The sequence below is a fragment of the Tachypleus tridentatus genome, chromosome 7, assembly GCF_004210375.1.
Source record: "Tachypleus tridentatus isolate NWPU-2018 chromosome 7, ASM421037v1, whole genome shotgun sequence".
Lineage (NCBI taxonomy): Eukaryota > Metazoa > Arthropoda > Merostomata > Xiphosura > Limulidae > Tachypleus > Tachypleus tridentatus.
This window is the reverse complement of record NC_134831.1, coordinates 115072454-115088776: the sequence shown is the minus strand read 5'-3', so window position 1 is coordinate 115088776 and position 16323 is coordinate 115072454. Positions and strand designations below refer to the sequence as shown.

General features: G+C 37.0%; 1 protein-coding gene across 1 annotated transcript; it reads right to left on the bottom strand.

Moving 5' to 3' along the window:
• Positions 1-1897: 1897 nt before the first annotated feature.
• LOC143257781 (embryonic protein UVS.2-like) lies at positions 1898-10226 on the bottom strand. Its single transcript, XM_076516813.1, has 3 exons — positions 9577-10226; positions 3344-3688; positions 1898-2022 (listed from the first exon to the last, which is right to left on the bottom strand). The coding sequence occupies exons 1-3, from the start codon at positions 10079-10081 to the stop codon at positions 1898-1900; spliced, it is 975 nt and encodes a 324-aa protein (XP_076372928.1). The 5' UTR covers positions 10082-10226.
• Between the last annotated feature and the right edge of the window lie 6097 nt (positions 10227-16323).

The window sequence follows — 16323 nt, the reverse complement described above, 5'->3', positions numbered from 1 at the left end:
GGATACAAGCTGTAATATGGGATTATAAAATGTATCTCAAGTTTTGGAGGTGACTGCGGAAGTAGGACCCACATTGCGATAGGGATACACCTTTTATGAGTGTTAATCTCTATTCGCCAGTCTCACATGAGAAATAAAAGAGTAGCAATAGATATAGAAATATAAATTAGAAGAGAGAGATCTGGGTGCTCAAGCCCATCACGTCCCACATCTAAATTGCCATTCACCGTCTGCAGACAGTTGTGAGAATGTGACTGCACTTCCAAGTAAAGATGAAACGTAGAACAAATTCATTAATATAAAAATAAGGTCCTACCATTTGGGGGTAAGTAAGTTGAAAACTTACCTCTTGAAGTCAGCATTCCAGCCCCCAATATGGTAGAAAGGCACTTATTGAGAACACAGCAAACAAACTGTAACTTCCTGCACACACACACTCATAATTGTCGTTTTTCAGTACTTTACTGACCTGGCATGAGCAGATGACTGGGATGCTCGACTCGTAATCTGAGGGTCACGGGTTCGAATCCCCGTCACACCAAACATGCTCGCTCTTTCAGCCGTGGAAGTGTTATAATGTGACGGTCAATCCCAGTATTCGTTGATAAAAGAATAGCCCAAGCGTTGGCGGTGGGTAGTGATGAATAGTTGCCTTCCCTCTAATGTTACATTGCTAAATTAGAGACGGCTAATACAGATATCCTTCGGGTAGCTTTGCGCGAAATTAAAAACAAACAAACAATTATTACTTTACTAGCTGGGGACATGGCACCCTTGGGATTTTTAAAATATTTTCACTGAAATGATGAATTCTTTATAGTGTTTAAGGCATTTCCATCTTTTAAACGAGAAAATGGTCCCTAATTTTGAACTGAAAGAAAGCAGTTAACGAGCAGCACTCACCGCCAGTTTGCAGCACGAAAGGTACAAGTATAATTTATGGGTCCAACTCCCCACGACCATTTCTGCTCACGTGTGTTTTAAAGGTAAAAGTCAGTGATCCCACAGAGTCAGCATTGCCGTGTATTTCATTCTACTCACTGTCATGCCCCAAGTTCAACAACAACAAACAAACTCATCCTGGCTAACTAATAAACGAGTATTTGCTGTAAAACTATTATCAATGCTACCAGTTTGGCCACCAGTTTTGATTTCATTCATTTACCTCTCAAAATCAATCGTTTTTCAGCCGAACATTGTTTTTCACACCTAAGGTGTTTTTCACTACATCGTCAAGTATTTCATCATCAACTGTCTCGGTGTGAACATGATTAATTTGGTAAACAGTGGTTCAGAAGCAAGTTTAGATTGTCTGAACCAAGTTATAAAAATCGTGCATTGGTGCGCACGTGGTGTTAAGGAAAGAGTAGATGTATATCAAACCTGATTTGAGTTCAGCATATTGGTTAGCGTTCACGTGTTGTCAACCTGAAGGTTCGTGGTTCGTTGAACGTTGATGCATAAACGCAAGCATCACCTTGGAGACGCGGGTTTGCTTTCACTATTTATTTAGAGGAAAAAAAAAGCTCAAGAAGGAATGACGTTCACTAGCTGTCTTCCTTAACTCAAGAAGGAATGACGTTCACTAGCTGTCTTCCTTAACTCAAGAAGGAATGACGTGCACTAGCTGTCTTCCTTAACTCAAGAAGGAATGACGTTCACTAGCTGTCTTCCTTTAAGCCCCTCAGCTTAAGTTTAGATGGCTCTTTGTGGAGCTCTCTGCAAACGTTCCGAAATAGCGTATTTCAAGCGATCTAATCTTGTTGGTTACTTCAGAGGATATTTCATGACAACACTGAAATCGGTTTATTGTACAGGTGTCACATTGTCTTGTTGTTCTGTAACGAGTCCTTGTTGCTCTGAAGACGACATACTATCAGATGAAGACTACACAATATCAGATCATCTCATGATCATAAGCTAACCCTAAGTTACTTATGACAAAGAAGATCCACATATTAATCTTGTGACAAGACACAGTAAAACCTGATTCACCAGTGCAGTTTATCTCGCTAGTAAATTCTGTAACCAAATGTTAAAATAATTACATGAATCACGAACAAGATCCGCCTGGCCCTGATTCATAGATAGGATATCTATAGGCAATGCAGAAGTTAAACCTTATAGCCCTGAAGCACGAACAAAGTGTATGTTAGTTGTATAGCCTTGAGCTATCAACATGATATGTGTAAGTTGTACATAACCTTGAGTCACGAACAAAGTGTGTGTATATAATTGTATATATCCCCAAGCTACGAACAAAGTATGTATGTACATTGTACGTATCCTTGATTCACGAACAAAGTGTGTATATAAGTTGTATGTATCCCCAAGCTACGAACAAGGCATTACGTAAGTTGTACATAACTTTGGGTCACGAACAAAGTGTGTATATAAGTTGTATGTATCCCCAAGCTACGAACAAGGTATTACGTAAGTTGTACATAACTTTGGGTCACGAACAAAGTGTGTATATAAGTTGAATGTATCCCCAAGCTACGAACAAGGCATTACGTAAGTTGTACATAACTTTGGGTCACGAACAAAGTCTGTATATAAGTTGTATGTATCCCCAAGCTACGAACAAGGTATTACGTAAGTTGTACATAACTTTGGGTCACGAAGAAAGTGTGTATATAAGTTATATGTATCCCCAAGCTACGAACAAGGCATTACGTAAGTTATACATAACTTTGGGTCACGAACAAAGTGTGTATATAAGTTAAATGTATCCCCAAGCTACGAACAAGGCATTACGTAAGTTGTACATAACCTTGAGTCACGAACAAAGTGTGTATATAAGTTGTATGTATCCCCAAGCTACGAACAAGGCATTACGTAAGTTGTACATAACTTTGGGTCACGAACAAAGTGTGTATATAAGTTGTATGTATCCCCAAGCTACGAACAAGGCATTACGTAAGTTGTACATAACTTTGGGTCACGAACAAAGTGTGTATATAAGTTGTATGTATCCCCAAGCTACGAACAAGGCATTACGTAAGTTGTCCATAACTTTGGGTCACGAACAAAGTGTGTATATAATTGTATGTATCCCTAATTCACGAACAAAGTATGCACGTAACCTTGAGTCATCAAAACGCGTGTAAGTTCTTTTGTATCTTTGAGGCATGGACAAGGTATGGATGGAACCTAGAGTTATGTACAAAGTGTGTATGTAAGTTGTATGTAACTCTGGGTGATGAACAAGATTCGTATTACGTACGTTAGGCATAAGTAATGATATTACATAAGTAAAGTAATTCTACTTAATTTGTCAGTGAGTTGTAATTACATATTATTACAGGATCTAATGATTTTATCTAATAACATCATATCTTACCAGTCTGTCCTTCGGACATAATTCCACAAAATCTCTCTCCACCCAGTTCAAAGAAGTCAGCTTCACACTTGTCGTCGTATTCAACGTCGAACAGCTCCACCTGGAGGCGCAGCATGCACACCAGGCTAGAATTTTTAGCAATGATGTAATCACATATTTGGCGATTGTTGTAGTTCGATGGAAAATTGGGACTGGTAAGTTTAAACTGAGAGCTAGAGAAGTTCCCATCACAGCTAAGAGGCGGGCACTCTTGCTGGACAGCGGTCAGCAGAAAGCCGAGGCCAGATCCATATCCGTCTGAATGAAACTTCATTACTACTACTGGTTCCTGAAACTGGATGACACCTGGAGAAACAATTTATACCAAGTGAAAAATATAAAATAAAAAAATTATTTTTACGAACGTTTATGGGTTCAAAATGACAACGTACATTACAGCGTCAAGTCTTTGCTTTTCTGAACTTGGGACAATGAACCACAAATTTACTTTTTAAAATTATCTATTTATAACTAGGTTGAGTGTGCCCGAATGTATATTCTAGGGTCTCTATGGCAAAATAGCGTTCCCCACTGTGGGTTTTTGGGTGTGTTATAAAAGTGGTGGTAAGCACCGACTATTACATTCGACTAGTTGCTCTCCTGCTAATCTATTGATTCTGCTAATCACGTGCTCTAAACAAACAAACACAAACTGTTTATAATACGAGGATATGTATATGATTCAGAAAGGAGAAGGTCAAAGTACAAAATATCATATGGCGGAAATCTATCTATATAACTATATCAGGCTCAGACCTTTCCATTAGAGTCCAAACAAATCCAATCACTAGAGCACTAGTGTGCTCCACACTTTCCGCGAAGGATATCACAGGTAAGAGTGTGCTCATTTCCATTATAGTCCAAACAAATCCAATCACTAGAGCACTAGTGTGCTCCACACTTTCCGCGAAGGATATCACAGGTAAGAGTGTGCTCATCTCACACTTCCCCTCAAAGCATGTCACAGGTAAGAGTGTGCTCATCTCACACTTCCCCTCGAAGGATATCACAGGTAAGGGTGTGCTCATCTCACACTTCCCTCAAGAGGAATCACAGGTAAGAGTGTGCTCATCTCACACTTCCCGCGAGGGGAATCACAGGTAAGAATGCGCTCATCTCGCACTTCCCCTCAAAGCATGTCACAGGTAAGAATGTGCTCATCTCGCACTTCCCCTCGAAGGATATCACAGGTAAGAGTGTGCTCATCTCACACTTCCCCGCGAGAGGAATCACAGGTAAGAGTGTGCTCATCTCACACTTCCCGCGAGGGAAATCACAGGTAAGAATGCGCTCGCGAAGAATTATGTATAATAATTATTTCGTTTTCATGCATGAGAATGGGTTATAACAATCAGTTCTGTAATTGTTTACTCTCTGAAATAACAACATAGTCATTGTAAGAATCGTCTTATTTCAAATTAACGTTTTTTACTGCCGCTCATTAAGAATGTAATAACTGAACTACATTATAACATTAAAACTTTCGTGACTGAAAAACCATGCCTTAATCGTATACTAATATCCCGACATAAAAGTGTGATATTTCACACATTACACAGAGAATTTCTTAAAATACATTAATACATTTTGCTGTTCAAACTGAACATTGGTACGATACACGTGATAACTTCGTATGTAACCTTCACATATTTATCATGGTATTAGCATCCAGTCAGTATTTTTATTTTATATTATTTAGATATTTTCCTTCGTAAAGATAAAAAGTAATCCTAGTTCGTAATTTTTACATAGGGTTCAATATTTAATGTTTATATCGATTGTATGTTTCACTATAAACATTTATTTTCAGGATAAAATGAAACGCAAATATTAGGTGGATGTATATAAAAAAGATTTTTCATGTAGATTAGATCGTTAGGGGCATTAAAAATGAAATAATTTACGAGAGTTTCATAACCAATTTTTATTTTCTCCTCAATTTGTAGGTAACATGAGAATCCTTCGAATCACAAAACAATCGTCTGCTCCTTTTAATGTAAAAATAAAATAATTTATTCATGTACAATGTTTATCGTCTCAAGATATTATGATATGAACATAAACTAAAAGAATATCGACAAATAAAGCCGCCATTTTACAATTTATTAAGACTTTTCAAAATATACTGCAAAAGTGAAAACAAAGGCCTAATTTTTCTGAATAACGGATATCAATTTTATGTTTTTCTATCGGTTTACTCTGTTCTTATATTATCTTCTTGATAAAAAACTCATATAAAAAGGTGTTCTTCATTAATCGAATTGCTGGACTGATATATGTGGTCCTGGACTTACAGTAATCCTTTATTAATACTTAAATATTACATTGTCAGTATTGCTTATTTTACGGTCAAAGAAAATTTTAACGCCACATCTCGTTGTGTGTTTCGCAATTTTATCGAATATATTTGTATGTTTGAATAATATACAAAAACATGATAAATACAAATTTATGTTGTCTCTACAAACATTTATCCTTTGAGTTTAAATGAACTTCGCATCTGATACAACTTTGGTTTTTAATTCAACATCAAATTTTATTGTCATCACCTTCAAACCCGCTACATCATTGGTGTTTGAATAAACATCAGGTTTTGTTGTTATCACCTTCAAACCCGCTACATCATTGGTGTTTGAATAAACATCAGGTTTTGTTGTTATCACCTTCAAATCCGCTACATCATTGGTGTTTGAATGAACATCAGGTTTTGTTATCACCTTCAAACCCGCTACATCATTGGTGTTTGAATGATCATCAGGTTTTGTTGTTATCACCTTCAAAAGAGCCACATCTTTGGTGTTTGAATCAACATCAGGTTTTGTTGCTATCACCTTCAAAACAGCCACATCTTTGGTGCAAACTCTACATCAGGTATTTTTGCTAGCACCTCAAACGGCTACATCAATAGTGTTTAAATAAACATCATGTTTTATTGTCAGTTCCTCCAGACCAAATACATCTGCTATTTTTACAAATTTAACACCATGTTTTATTGTCAGTATCTTCACTAAAGTTTAATCTCTGGTAGCTATATTGCCAACATAGAAATCATTTGGAAGAATCCAAGTTGCTTGACTACGTTTTGTAACTGTTTCGAAAGATGAGATTTTTATTCTATTTTCTTGTCCTCTGATAACGAAAACGCTTTATTTTTATTTTTCCATCTACAATTTTAAGAACTACTCTTTGTACAAGTTCCATGTAACAACCAATAGAAACTTTACACGTAATGAGAGATTTAATAACAGCTTTATATGTCTATTAATCTTATAAACTCGGTATTTCTGGCATTTCTTGTACTTAGTTGAAAACACAAGCGCAGCATTTACCCCACTGGACCAAGTAGCTGACTAAGTCAGTAATCTCAAGAACTGACATGGCCAGGTGGGAAAGGCACTCGACTCGTAATTTGAAGGTTGCGGGCTCGAATTCCCCTCACACCAAACATGCTCGCTCGTTCAGCCGCGGGGGCGTCATAATGTTACGGTCAATCCCACTATTCGTTGGTAAAAGAGAAACCCAAGAGTTGGCGCTGGGTGGTGATGACTAGCTGCCTTCCCTCTAGTCTTACACTGCTAAATTAGGGACGGCTAACGCAGATAGCCCTCTTATAGCTTTGCGTGAAATTCAAAACAAACCAAACCAAATCAAACCAGTAATCTCAACATTTTACTCTAGCGTTTCCATACAGTTCAAACCATTCTCTACTCTAGTCATCTAGTCTCTACTCAAATTTCTAGTCATCACTTCTCTTGCACCGGGGTAATATGAGCTGTCATACGTCACGAACCTTACAGTATATGGACAGCTGTGCATATACAACGAACTTTACTGTATATGGACAGCTGTGCATGCACCACAAACTTTATTGTATATGGACTGAATACAAATATCTGAAAATTAATACTGATAATACCACGTATATTAATAGGCTTATTTTTTATTTTTATTCATCATAGTATTTGAAATACAATTATTAATAAGAACCTCTGAGAGAATGTAGTATTTGTAACAATACATATCCGGCAAGGATATAAAACACATATAACTCTGAGATACTATTAATGTTGGTAAAACAACAAGGACAGAACATTATATGCAGTTTTGTAGGTAGCGCCCTCTAACTTTTTAATAGTTATTATTTTAAATATTAGTATAGTGTACAATGTGTATCTGGTTAGGTAATGCTTATTACAACCAACACTAAGTCAATCTATTTAAGTTTGCATTACACCATGTTTACATTGTAGTTACCAGTGAGCATGCATAAGCAATACCCAATCCACAGAAATGTATGACAAGCCACATGTTAAGAGAACACCTGCATTATCCGGACGCATTTCTCACGCGCTTATCAAGCAACGTCAAACTTCCTCTGGCCAAAAGCAGAACAAACGTCTAAATTTGGAAACAACAACTTTGGTTAGAACGTTATAGTTGAGAGAGCCGAAATGTGGCAGTTTGACGTATAATTATATCCAACTTTAGTATCCGAAGGCAATATATTTGTTTGTTGTACACACATACACGTAACTAGAGATGGTTAACATTAACAAAAACAGTATGAAGAAGATAGATAAGTTCCGTTGTGAGAATACCACGTGTTTGGCCAATACGTAAGACTAAAATCAAGCCTTAGACCACTAGCCTTCATAAGTTCAGCTTAGTTTGGTTTGGTTTGTTTTGAATTTCGTGCAGAGCTGCGCGAGGGCTATCTGCGTTAGCCGTCCATAATTTAGCAGTGTAGGACTAGAGGGAAGGCAGCTATTCATCACCACCCACCACCAACTTTTGGGCTACTCTTTTACCAATAAATAGTGGGATTGATCGTCACATTAAACGCACCCACGGCTGAAAAGGCGAGCATGTTTGGTGTGACGGGAATTCGAACAAGCGACCCTCGGATTAAGAATCGAGTGTTTTTACCACCTGATCATGCCGGGCTCTAAGCGCATTTTAGAGAAAAGCAAATCGATTACTGATGGATTTAATCATTATTATGGAGCTTACGTTCGTCTTTCTGAAACTTTAAAACCAACGCACTAGAGTTAGAAGGAAATAGAGTATTAACACTAACTTCTAGAATATGTGGTAGACTGTTAACTATTGGAAGTAAAACCTCGCTAATATGTAGTAGACTGTTAACTATTGGAAGTAAAACCTCGCTAATATGTGGTAGACTGTTAACTATTGGAAGTAAAACCTCGCTAATATGTGGTAGACTGTTAACTATTGGAAGTAAAACCTCGCTAATATGTGGTAGACTGTTAACTATTGGAAGTAAAACCTCGCTAATATGTGGTAGACTGTTAACTATTGGAAGTAAAACCTCGCTAATATGTGGTAGACTGTTAACTATTGGAAGTAAAACCTCGCTAATATGTAGTAGACTGTTAACTATTGGAAGTAAAACCTCGCTAATATGTAGTAGACTGTTAACTATTGGAAGTAAAACCTCGCTAATATGTGGTAGACTGTTAACTGTTGGAAGTAAAATCTCACTAAAGGCCAAACATTTTTGATGTTACTGAGAGAGTAGTTAAAGTTATTGTTATTCCTACACATATAAAGGTTAATTAAAGATTAATATTTTGGGAATAATTATTGGTTGTTACAATATTATAGGCAATAATTACTGGTTTATACAATATTATAAACAATAATTACTGGTTTATACAGTAATGGCTGTTACAGTGTTAATGAAAAGGTTTTTGGCTGTTTGGAAATTACATAAGATATTTTTGGGTTTCTTCACTATTGTAAAGAAATAATTATATGAAGTTACACTTTATTGTTTAGGTCAAACATTAATTAATGTTTCCTTTACAGAAACATGCACAGCTGGCGTCAAGACTCGAGTTATAGAAATGTTTTCTGAATTATTGTAAAAAAATGTTAATTTAACCTAGATATTTGGTTTAATTTTTTACACTGAAAATTAATGTGACGTGCAGGTCACTTCTAAGTCATAGGGACAGATGTGTGTTAATTTTGGAGAAATTGGGTTTATTTTGTTCTGTTGAAAACTTATATGACTTTCGTGGCACTTTAAAAAAGTTACAGTGCGTTAATCTCTGAAGATTACATTGGCTTGTTTTGGGACGTATTTGTTGCGTCCAAGTGACAACGTCAGTATTTGTTTATTTTGAAATTAGAACAATGAGAGAAGGAAGCAAGTTTTAGAGATGACTTACGTGTTACTCCAGCGGAAGGGACGTAACCACATAATTTCTCTTCATTCAGGATCACGTAGTCTTTATAGCAACCCTCACTGGCCTCGAGGTCTAGGACGTTGAACAAGAAAGTTACTGAACACGAATTAGAGGAGTTGCGGTGGACTGTGTAGTCACAGTTCAAGTTAGGCCCATAGTTGGCGGGGAAAGATGGACTTTTGATCACCGTAAGTTGGTTTTTCGTGACCACCTGGCATTGGGAAGCCAGAGGGTCGTTAACGTTCAGTGACAGGTTTCCTTGAGCAGCGGTTTGAACCTCTATAGTGTACATCGCCGTTGCGTTTTCTGCGTGAAAGCTGACGTTCGAGCTAAGATCTGAATCGTCGAAAACTGGCAACAGTACCGGATCTGAGCAGTTGGTTTTACCGTCAGTCGTATCCAGTTCCTCAGTGGCGTTAATGTGGTACAAATAACCGTCGCACCACGTAAGGGAAAGAACCACGGACCACAAAACTTGCCTAAACATGACGATCAGCTTATTATCTGATTATCAGCTTCACGAGCTCTCCAAGGTGCTCTTTTCTGCGAGGCTTAGGTTGTGTCAAACTCCGTCAACAGTTATCGATTAAACTGGCAAGTAAGTGAGAGTCTAGCCAACTATTGGAGTTTCCTGCGCCAACAGTATTTCTGCTAAACCAAAAACACGTAATCGCTTTTAGTAATGTTAGGGCGCTTTGTTACGATTTGTTTCTAGTCTCATTGGTGTGAAATCACTCTCAGTGTGAACTTAGCTTCTTAGTGTGTACACACCAGGAGTGTGAACTCATCCTTTTAGTGTGCACACACCGAAAATTTGAACTTATATTGCTATTATTGTAACGTATTATAATTTATTTCGGACGAGTCTTCGATTTATTATGTTGCACACGTTACGTGTTACGATTTCATGTTGCCGGAAATTTTAATTCAGGAACATGAAAGTTAATTGGATTTCGATATGAATCAAATTTATTATGTTTCTCAACAAGACTGATGTACACATTTTTACACATTTTCACACATTTTTACACATTTTTACACAGTTTTACACATTTTACACAGTTTTACACATTTTTACACATTTGTACACAGTTTTACACATTTTTACACATTTGTACACAGTTTTACACATTTTTACACAGTTTTACCCAATTTTACACAGTTTTACACATTTTTACACAGTTTTACACAATTTTCTTTTTCAGCACAAATATGTTTTAATAAACAAAAAAAACAATACAATTTATAATAAGAATTTTTACAACTAGTTAATACAAATAATTATTTATATACAAAAATGTTGCACACCAACAAACAATATTTAGTCTTCTGTCTGATCTGGAACTGAATATTTTATCAACCGTTCAGGCCCACAAAGTGCAAATTACTTTTGTGTTCACACACATGTAGACTTAACTTAACGGAAATGCCAGCTAGCTCTATTCTCGTTTGGCCTAACGCGGTTTACAAGCCTACTTTTCACAAGGGAAAATAGGTGTATAATGTTCTCGTAGAAATACTAACGTCTGAAGTTAATTCTCTAAAGCTGAACGGTTCGTGATGTTCGAAATATACAAACATTCCTGGTCGAATTCTGTAGTTCTCCGATTAACAAACGTCAATCACAATTACAGCTTCCAAAGCTTATATGGTCAAGTGGTTAGGACGCTTAACTAGTAATCTGAGGGTCCCTGGTTCGAATCCCAGTCACTTCAAACATGCTCACTCTTTCAGCCGTGAGAGCATCATAATGTGACGGTCAATCCCACTGTTAGTTGGTAAAAGAGTAGCCCAAGAGTTGGCGGTGGATCGCCCCTAATTTATCAGTGAAAGACTAGAGGAAAGGCAGCTAGTCATCACAGCCAACTCTTGGGCTACTCTTAGACCAGCTAATAGTGGGATTCACCGTCACGTTATAACGTCCCCACACGTGAAAGAGAGAGTATGTTTGCTGTAACGGGGATTTGAACCCGGGACCCTCGGATGACGAGACGAGTGCCTTAACCACCTGGCCATGACAATAGGTTGTTGTGACCCAGATACATAGCTTTCGAATATTTCAATGTGTAACACTAAAGCCAGTTTTTCTTTTTCTATAGTTGAATAATTAAACCTTTCAGTAAATAACAAACGATGTGTTCAATACCTCTGTCGTCTCATTGTAATAAAATCGCACCAGCACCATGATCGCCGGCATCAACAGGTATAATACATTGTACTGGTATAATCTATCAGGAACATTACATTGTACTGGTATAATTCATCAGGAATAACAAAAGCAGATATTTTGCTGTGCCAGTTAGAGAAACAGCACAGTATCCCTTCACCAGGTTACATTCTGTGATATATCTGGCATTTCTAACTTTATCAGTACAATACTCCCTTCTTGGAATTGGATAGGAATCTTGCTTTGCAAAGGTTTGCTTTGTGAAAGTCTGTACAGGTTCCCTGATGCCAGTCTCCAGCATACAAGATATTTATTTATACATTTTATCTGCCTTGCTTGGATTCACACAATAGGGGTGATGTTTCACAGGAAGAAATATCTCCTATGTCAGCATCATGATCAACAATGTGAGTTTGGTTAGAAACGTTAGGAAATTTACACTCGTATCCAATCAATAAACTAACAAGTTGATTTTCTTTGTAGGAGGCAAGTGATAGAGTCTTGTTCAGAATTATTCAGTTTGATGTTTCATTTATCTCTAATATTTTCAAATTTATTTCACTGTTAAAGAGACGGTCATAAATATCATGAAAATACTCAACAGCTAAAGTGTTTTCAGATGTGAAAAGGCTTCAACATATTGATATGACACAGCTGGGTATACTTTCGACGATTTGGTCATTTTACAATATATCCTGTCTCATTGACTTTCCGAACAACCTCATAGGGACCATGGTACCTAGCTTTGAGTGAATGTTCCACAGTGGGTAACCAGGACAGAACTTGCACTCTTCAGTCTTGTGGTCCTAAACGTTTTTCATTCTAGCTTGGGATTACTTCAAATTTTCTCTCCATCAAATTCACGAGTACCTAACAGTCTGGAATGAAACCTGGAAATATAATATTCACAAGCACCTAACAGTCTGGACTGAAACATGGAAATATAATCTTACAAGCACCTGACATTCTGGTCTGAAACCTAGAAATATAATCTTCACGAGTACCTAAATGTCTGGTCTGAAACCTAGAAATATAATCTTCACGAGCACCTAACAGTCTGGACTGAAACCTGGAAAGATAATTCAGTAAATACATTTATTTTGGGCTATCTTTCAACCATTTGTCCTTCAACAACTTCAAAGAGCCATGAAATGAATGACCAAACAACTTGAATGGGCTAAACCTTGACGACTCCTGAACTGACTCATGAACGGCAAATAATGATAAATTAACTCCTTCATCCCAATCATTCTTGTTAACCAGACAGTAAGTCCGCATCATATTTATCAAGGCAGAATAGAATCTCTCAAGAGCACCTTCCGATTCGGGAAGGTACTCACTAGATTTGGTCTGTTTAGCACTGAGGGGTTAAAAAAACATACAAAAAAAACTGTTCAAATAACCCAGACGTAAGATTTTATCCCTGATCAGACCAAATTCATTTGGACAAGCCAACCAACTAAAGAAATTAATCAAAGTCTTTTGAATTTTTTTGGATAAAATGTTTCTTAAGAGGAGTGGATGCGCACATGATAGTCAACAAATACTGGTTCCCTGATCGAGTTTTTGGTAAAGGCCCAAAACAGTCAATAATCAAATCACTGAAGGGTTCTACGAAAGCTGGATTTAAAAGGAGCAACGGAAAATTTTGGTTAGGGTTTCTAACCAGTTAACAAGTTTTACAAAACTGGGAAACATCTTGCCTAATTTTTGGCCAAAAGAAATGTCTCATAATTTTTCACACATCTTGTTGACTCCTAAATGACCTCTCATGGGAAATTCATGAGCAACTTTCAATATATCAAAACGATTTGCTTTTGGAACAATGAGTTGATAAACCACAGCTCAATACTCTAAAGGTGGTACATTTGGTGGTCTGCATTTTCTCATGAGCACACCATTTTTGAAAAAGTAACTATTTCGAACTTTCTCCAATTCGTCTTTTGGGAGTTCACTTTAAAAGTGAATCTGTGGATCATTTTCTTGTTTGCCAATCACTTTGCTTCTAGCAAACAAAACTGGTGAACTATATCCTCACGTTCATCATTGTCACTCACCAATGAATTGTAAGTAAGATAATTATTCACTAGGTCCTCGTCAGGTCCAAACAATGTCTGAGACAAATCTATAAAAAAATTCTCTGAACACATTTTTATCATTTATTTCTGGCGTTTCTTCATAGCCTGAGCTCGAGTCACAGCACACAAAGGAAATACGTCTGGATTCTCTTCAACAACAACTCCATTCTTAAACGAAACAGTGATCGGCTGGCTAACCATCTTGGGTTCGACATCAACTTTTCTCCTAGCAAATTGTTTCCCAACAACCTTAATTGGCAGAATAAGTATTATTTCAACCACATTTGGTCTCGAAACTAAGCGTTATGAAGAAGAATATTAACAAAACTACCCTCAATATCCTGAAGAATAACAGACCCACTACTGGCAGAACTTGAATCTATGGGCAATATACCTTTTAACAACAGTGATTGAGTCGCCAAAGTGCTACGTAAAATACATATTGGTATGGGATTAGTAGTGTCATTCGTCAAAGACACAGAAACAACAAACAAAAAGTCTAAATTCCTCCTTCAGCCTTTTCATTAGTGGCCAAGTCAACAACAATGAGTGATCTGGTGAATCCAATATGTGGACATGAACGCACTAGGTGTTGCCTCCTTTTTCTTTTCCAAACACTAACAGTTGGACATCATATTACCACGTTTATTTTTTACAGAAGTAGCAGACAGGACTAGATGATTGTGATGAAATTCTATCCTGACTGTCTGAAGATTTCGAACTAGAGGAGATAAAATTTTTACAAAAAACCTCAACTTTAGTGGATTGAACAGGCATAGGCTTTTGTTGAGTTGGCAGGACTTTCTTCTAACGAAAAGTGGTTTTATGTGTTGAAGTGTAATTGTCGAAATGAGCAACACCTTCCTGTAGTGCTTCAACTTTCTTTTCATCCAAGTAACTATTTAGATTGTTCCTTGAGCAACATTTAAATTCTGCAATCAGACATAATTGTCTTAATTTGTCAAAACTGTTGTCGATATGCATAGAATTATACCATCGACCAAAATAAACCTTTTTTCCTGGGTTAATTCCGTATAAGCTTGGTTATTTTGGTTACGATAGCCTCGAAACTTTTGGCGATAAGCCTCTGGTACTAACTCATATGTTTTGAAAAAAACTGCTTTAGCCTTACTAAAATTGGTGCAATCTTCTAGAGAGAGAGCGGCGTAAGCTTCTTGTGCTTTACCAGTTAGAACACAAAATGAAACATTTTGTCTATAGACGTAATTTCTGGATGTGTGATGCTTCTCTACGTATATTTTGAGATAACTAAAAGTCAAAACGGAATATTGAAAAAAACTTTATGAGGATAAAATATACAGTTTATATGACGTTAGAACACTCTTGATTGATTGGAGTCGAGTCTAATTTCCATTTCTTTCAGCCTAATTTTTTCTTGGCTCCGATATAGGCTTATTCAGCCTTGAAACGTTCACTCTTTCTTTCAGCTTCGATATGCGCTTGTTCTTTCTCTGCTTCGATACGGGCTTGTTCTTTCTCGAGACATCTACTTTCTCTTTTCGCTTCGATACAAGTTCAATTTGTTTTAGTTTCAATTGGATTTCTATCTTATATTCATCACTCAATTCTGGTTGGCTAGTGGTACATAATCGACTAATATTTCAACAATACACTTTTTAATTAATTTTTCCTTACTGATTTTTAACCTCTAATTCTAAAATTCTGGTAGTTACGATGAAAATCATTTTTGTTATATTTTTCTATTTGTTCGAAGGTGGGTGACTCAAGAAAACCTTGATAACCAGACATGATCAGATCTTCTACCCACTGATAAATATAGATTTAATTAAGGTTTGAATTTTAATTGAGAACGGATTTTGTCTCTGATTCATATTTACGCATTATAGTTGATCTTGGAGGTGTTTCAAACTCACACATACGTGGGTATTAAAATAGATGTATGACGGTAAATCCGTTACACTATGTTAAAACACATAAAGTCTAATAAGAATATTGAACAAAAGAACTCATCAAACCAACTGGGTCGAAATAACCAAAACCTTATAGATGGAGATCAGTTACTATGTCGTTATTTGAGAAACAGTATATACAATGTGAGGAAATTCTCCATTACAAATATTTACCATATACTTATTAAACGAGGACTATCTGTGCTGGCTGTCCTTTATTTAGCAGCGCGAGACTAGAGGGAAGGCAGCTGGTCACCACCACCTACTGCTAACTCTTGAGCTACTCTTTAATCAACGAATAGTGGGATTGACCGTCACATTATAACGACCCACGGCTGAAAGGGCAAGCATGTTTAGTGTGACGGGATTCGAACCCGCGACCCCCGGGTTATGAGTCAAGTGCCTTAACCACCTGGGCCAAAGAGTGATTACGGGTAGTGGTCAAAGTGTGCATGCCCTAACCTTATACAGAGTGTACTTCAACAAGGTTGAATTTATTGTTAGAATTATCAACCTTTTATGTTACTCCACACTGCTGAGTTTAAGACAGTTC

Excerpts from the sequence above, each read along its gene's own strand:
- LOC143257781 (XM_076516813.1), bottom strand. The coding sequence starts at position 10,081 with ATGTTTAGGCAAGTTTTGTGGTCCGTGGTTCTTTCCCTTACGTGGTGC. Across the intron at positions 3,689-9,576 it reads CCCTTCCGCTGGAGTAACAC|GTGTCATCCAGTTTCAGGAA; the intron begins GTAAGTCATCTC and ends TTGTTTCTCCAG. Across the intron at positions 2,023-3,343 it reads TATGTCCGAAGGACAGACTG|AATTTACTAGCGAGATAAAC; the intron begins GTAAGATATGAT and ends ATTTGGTTACAG.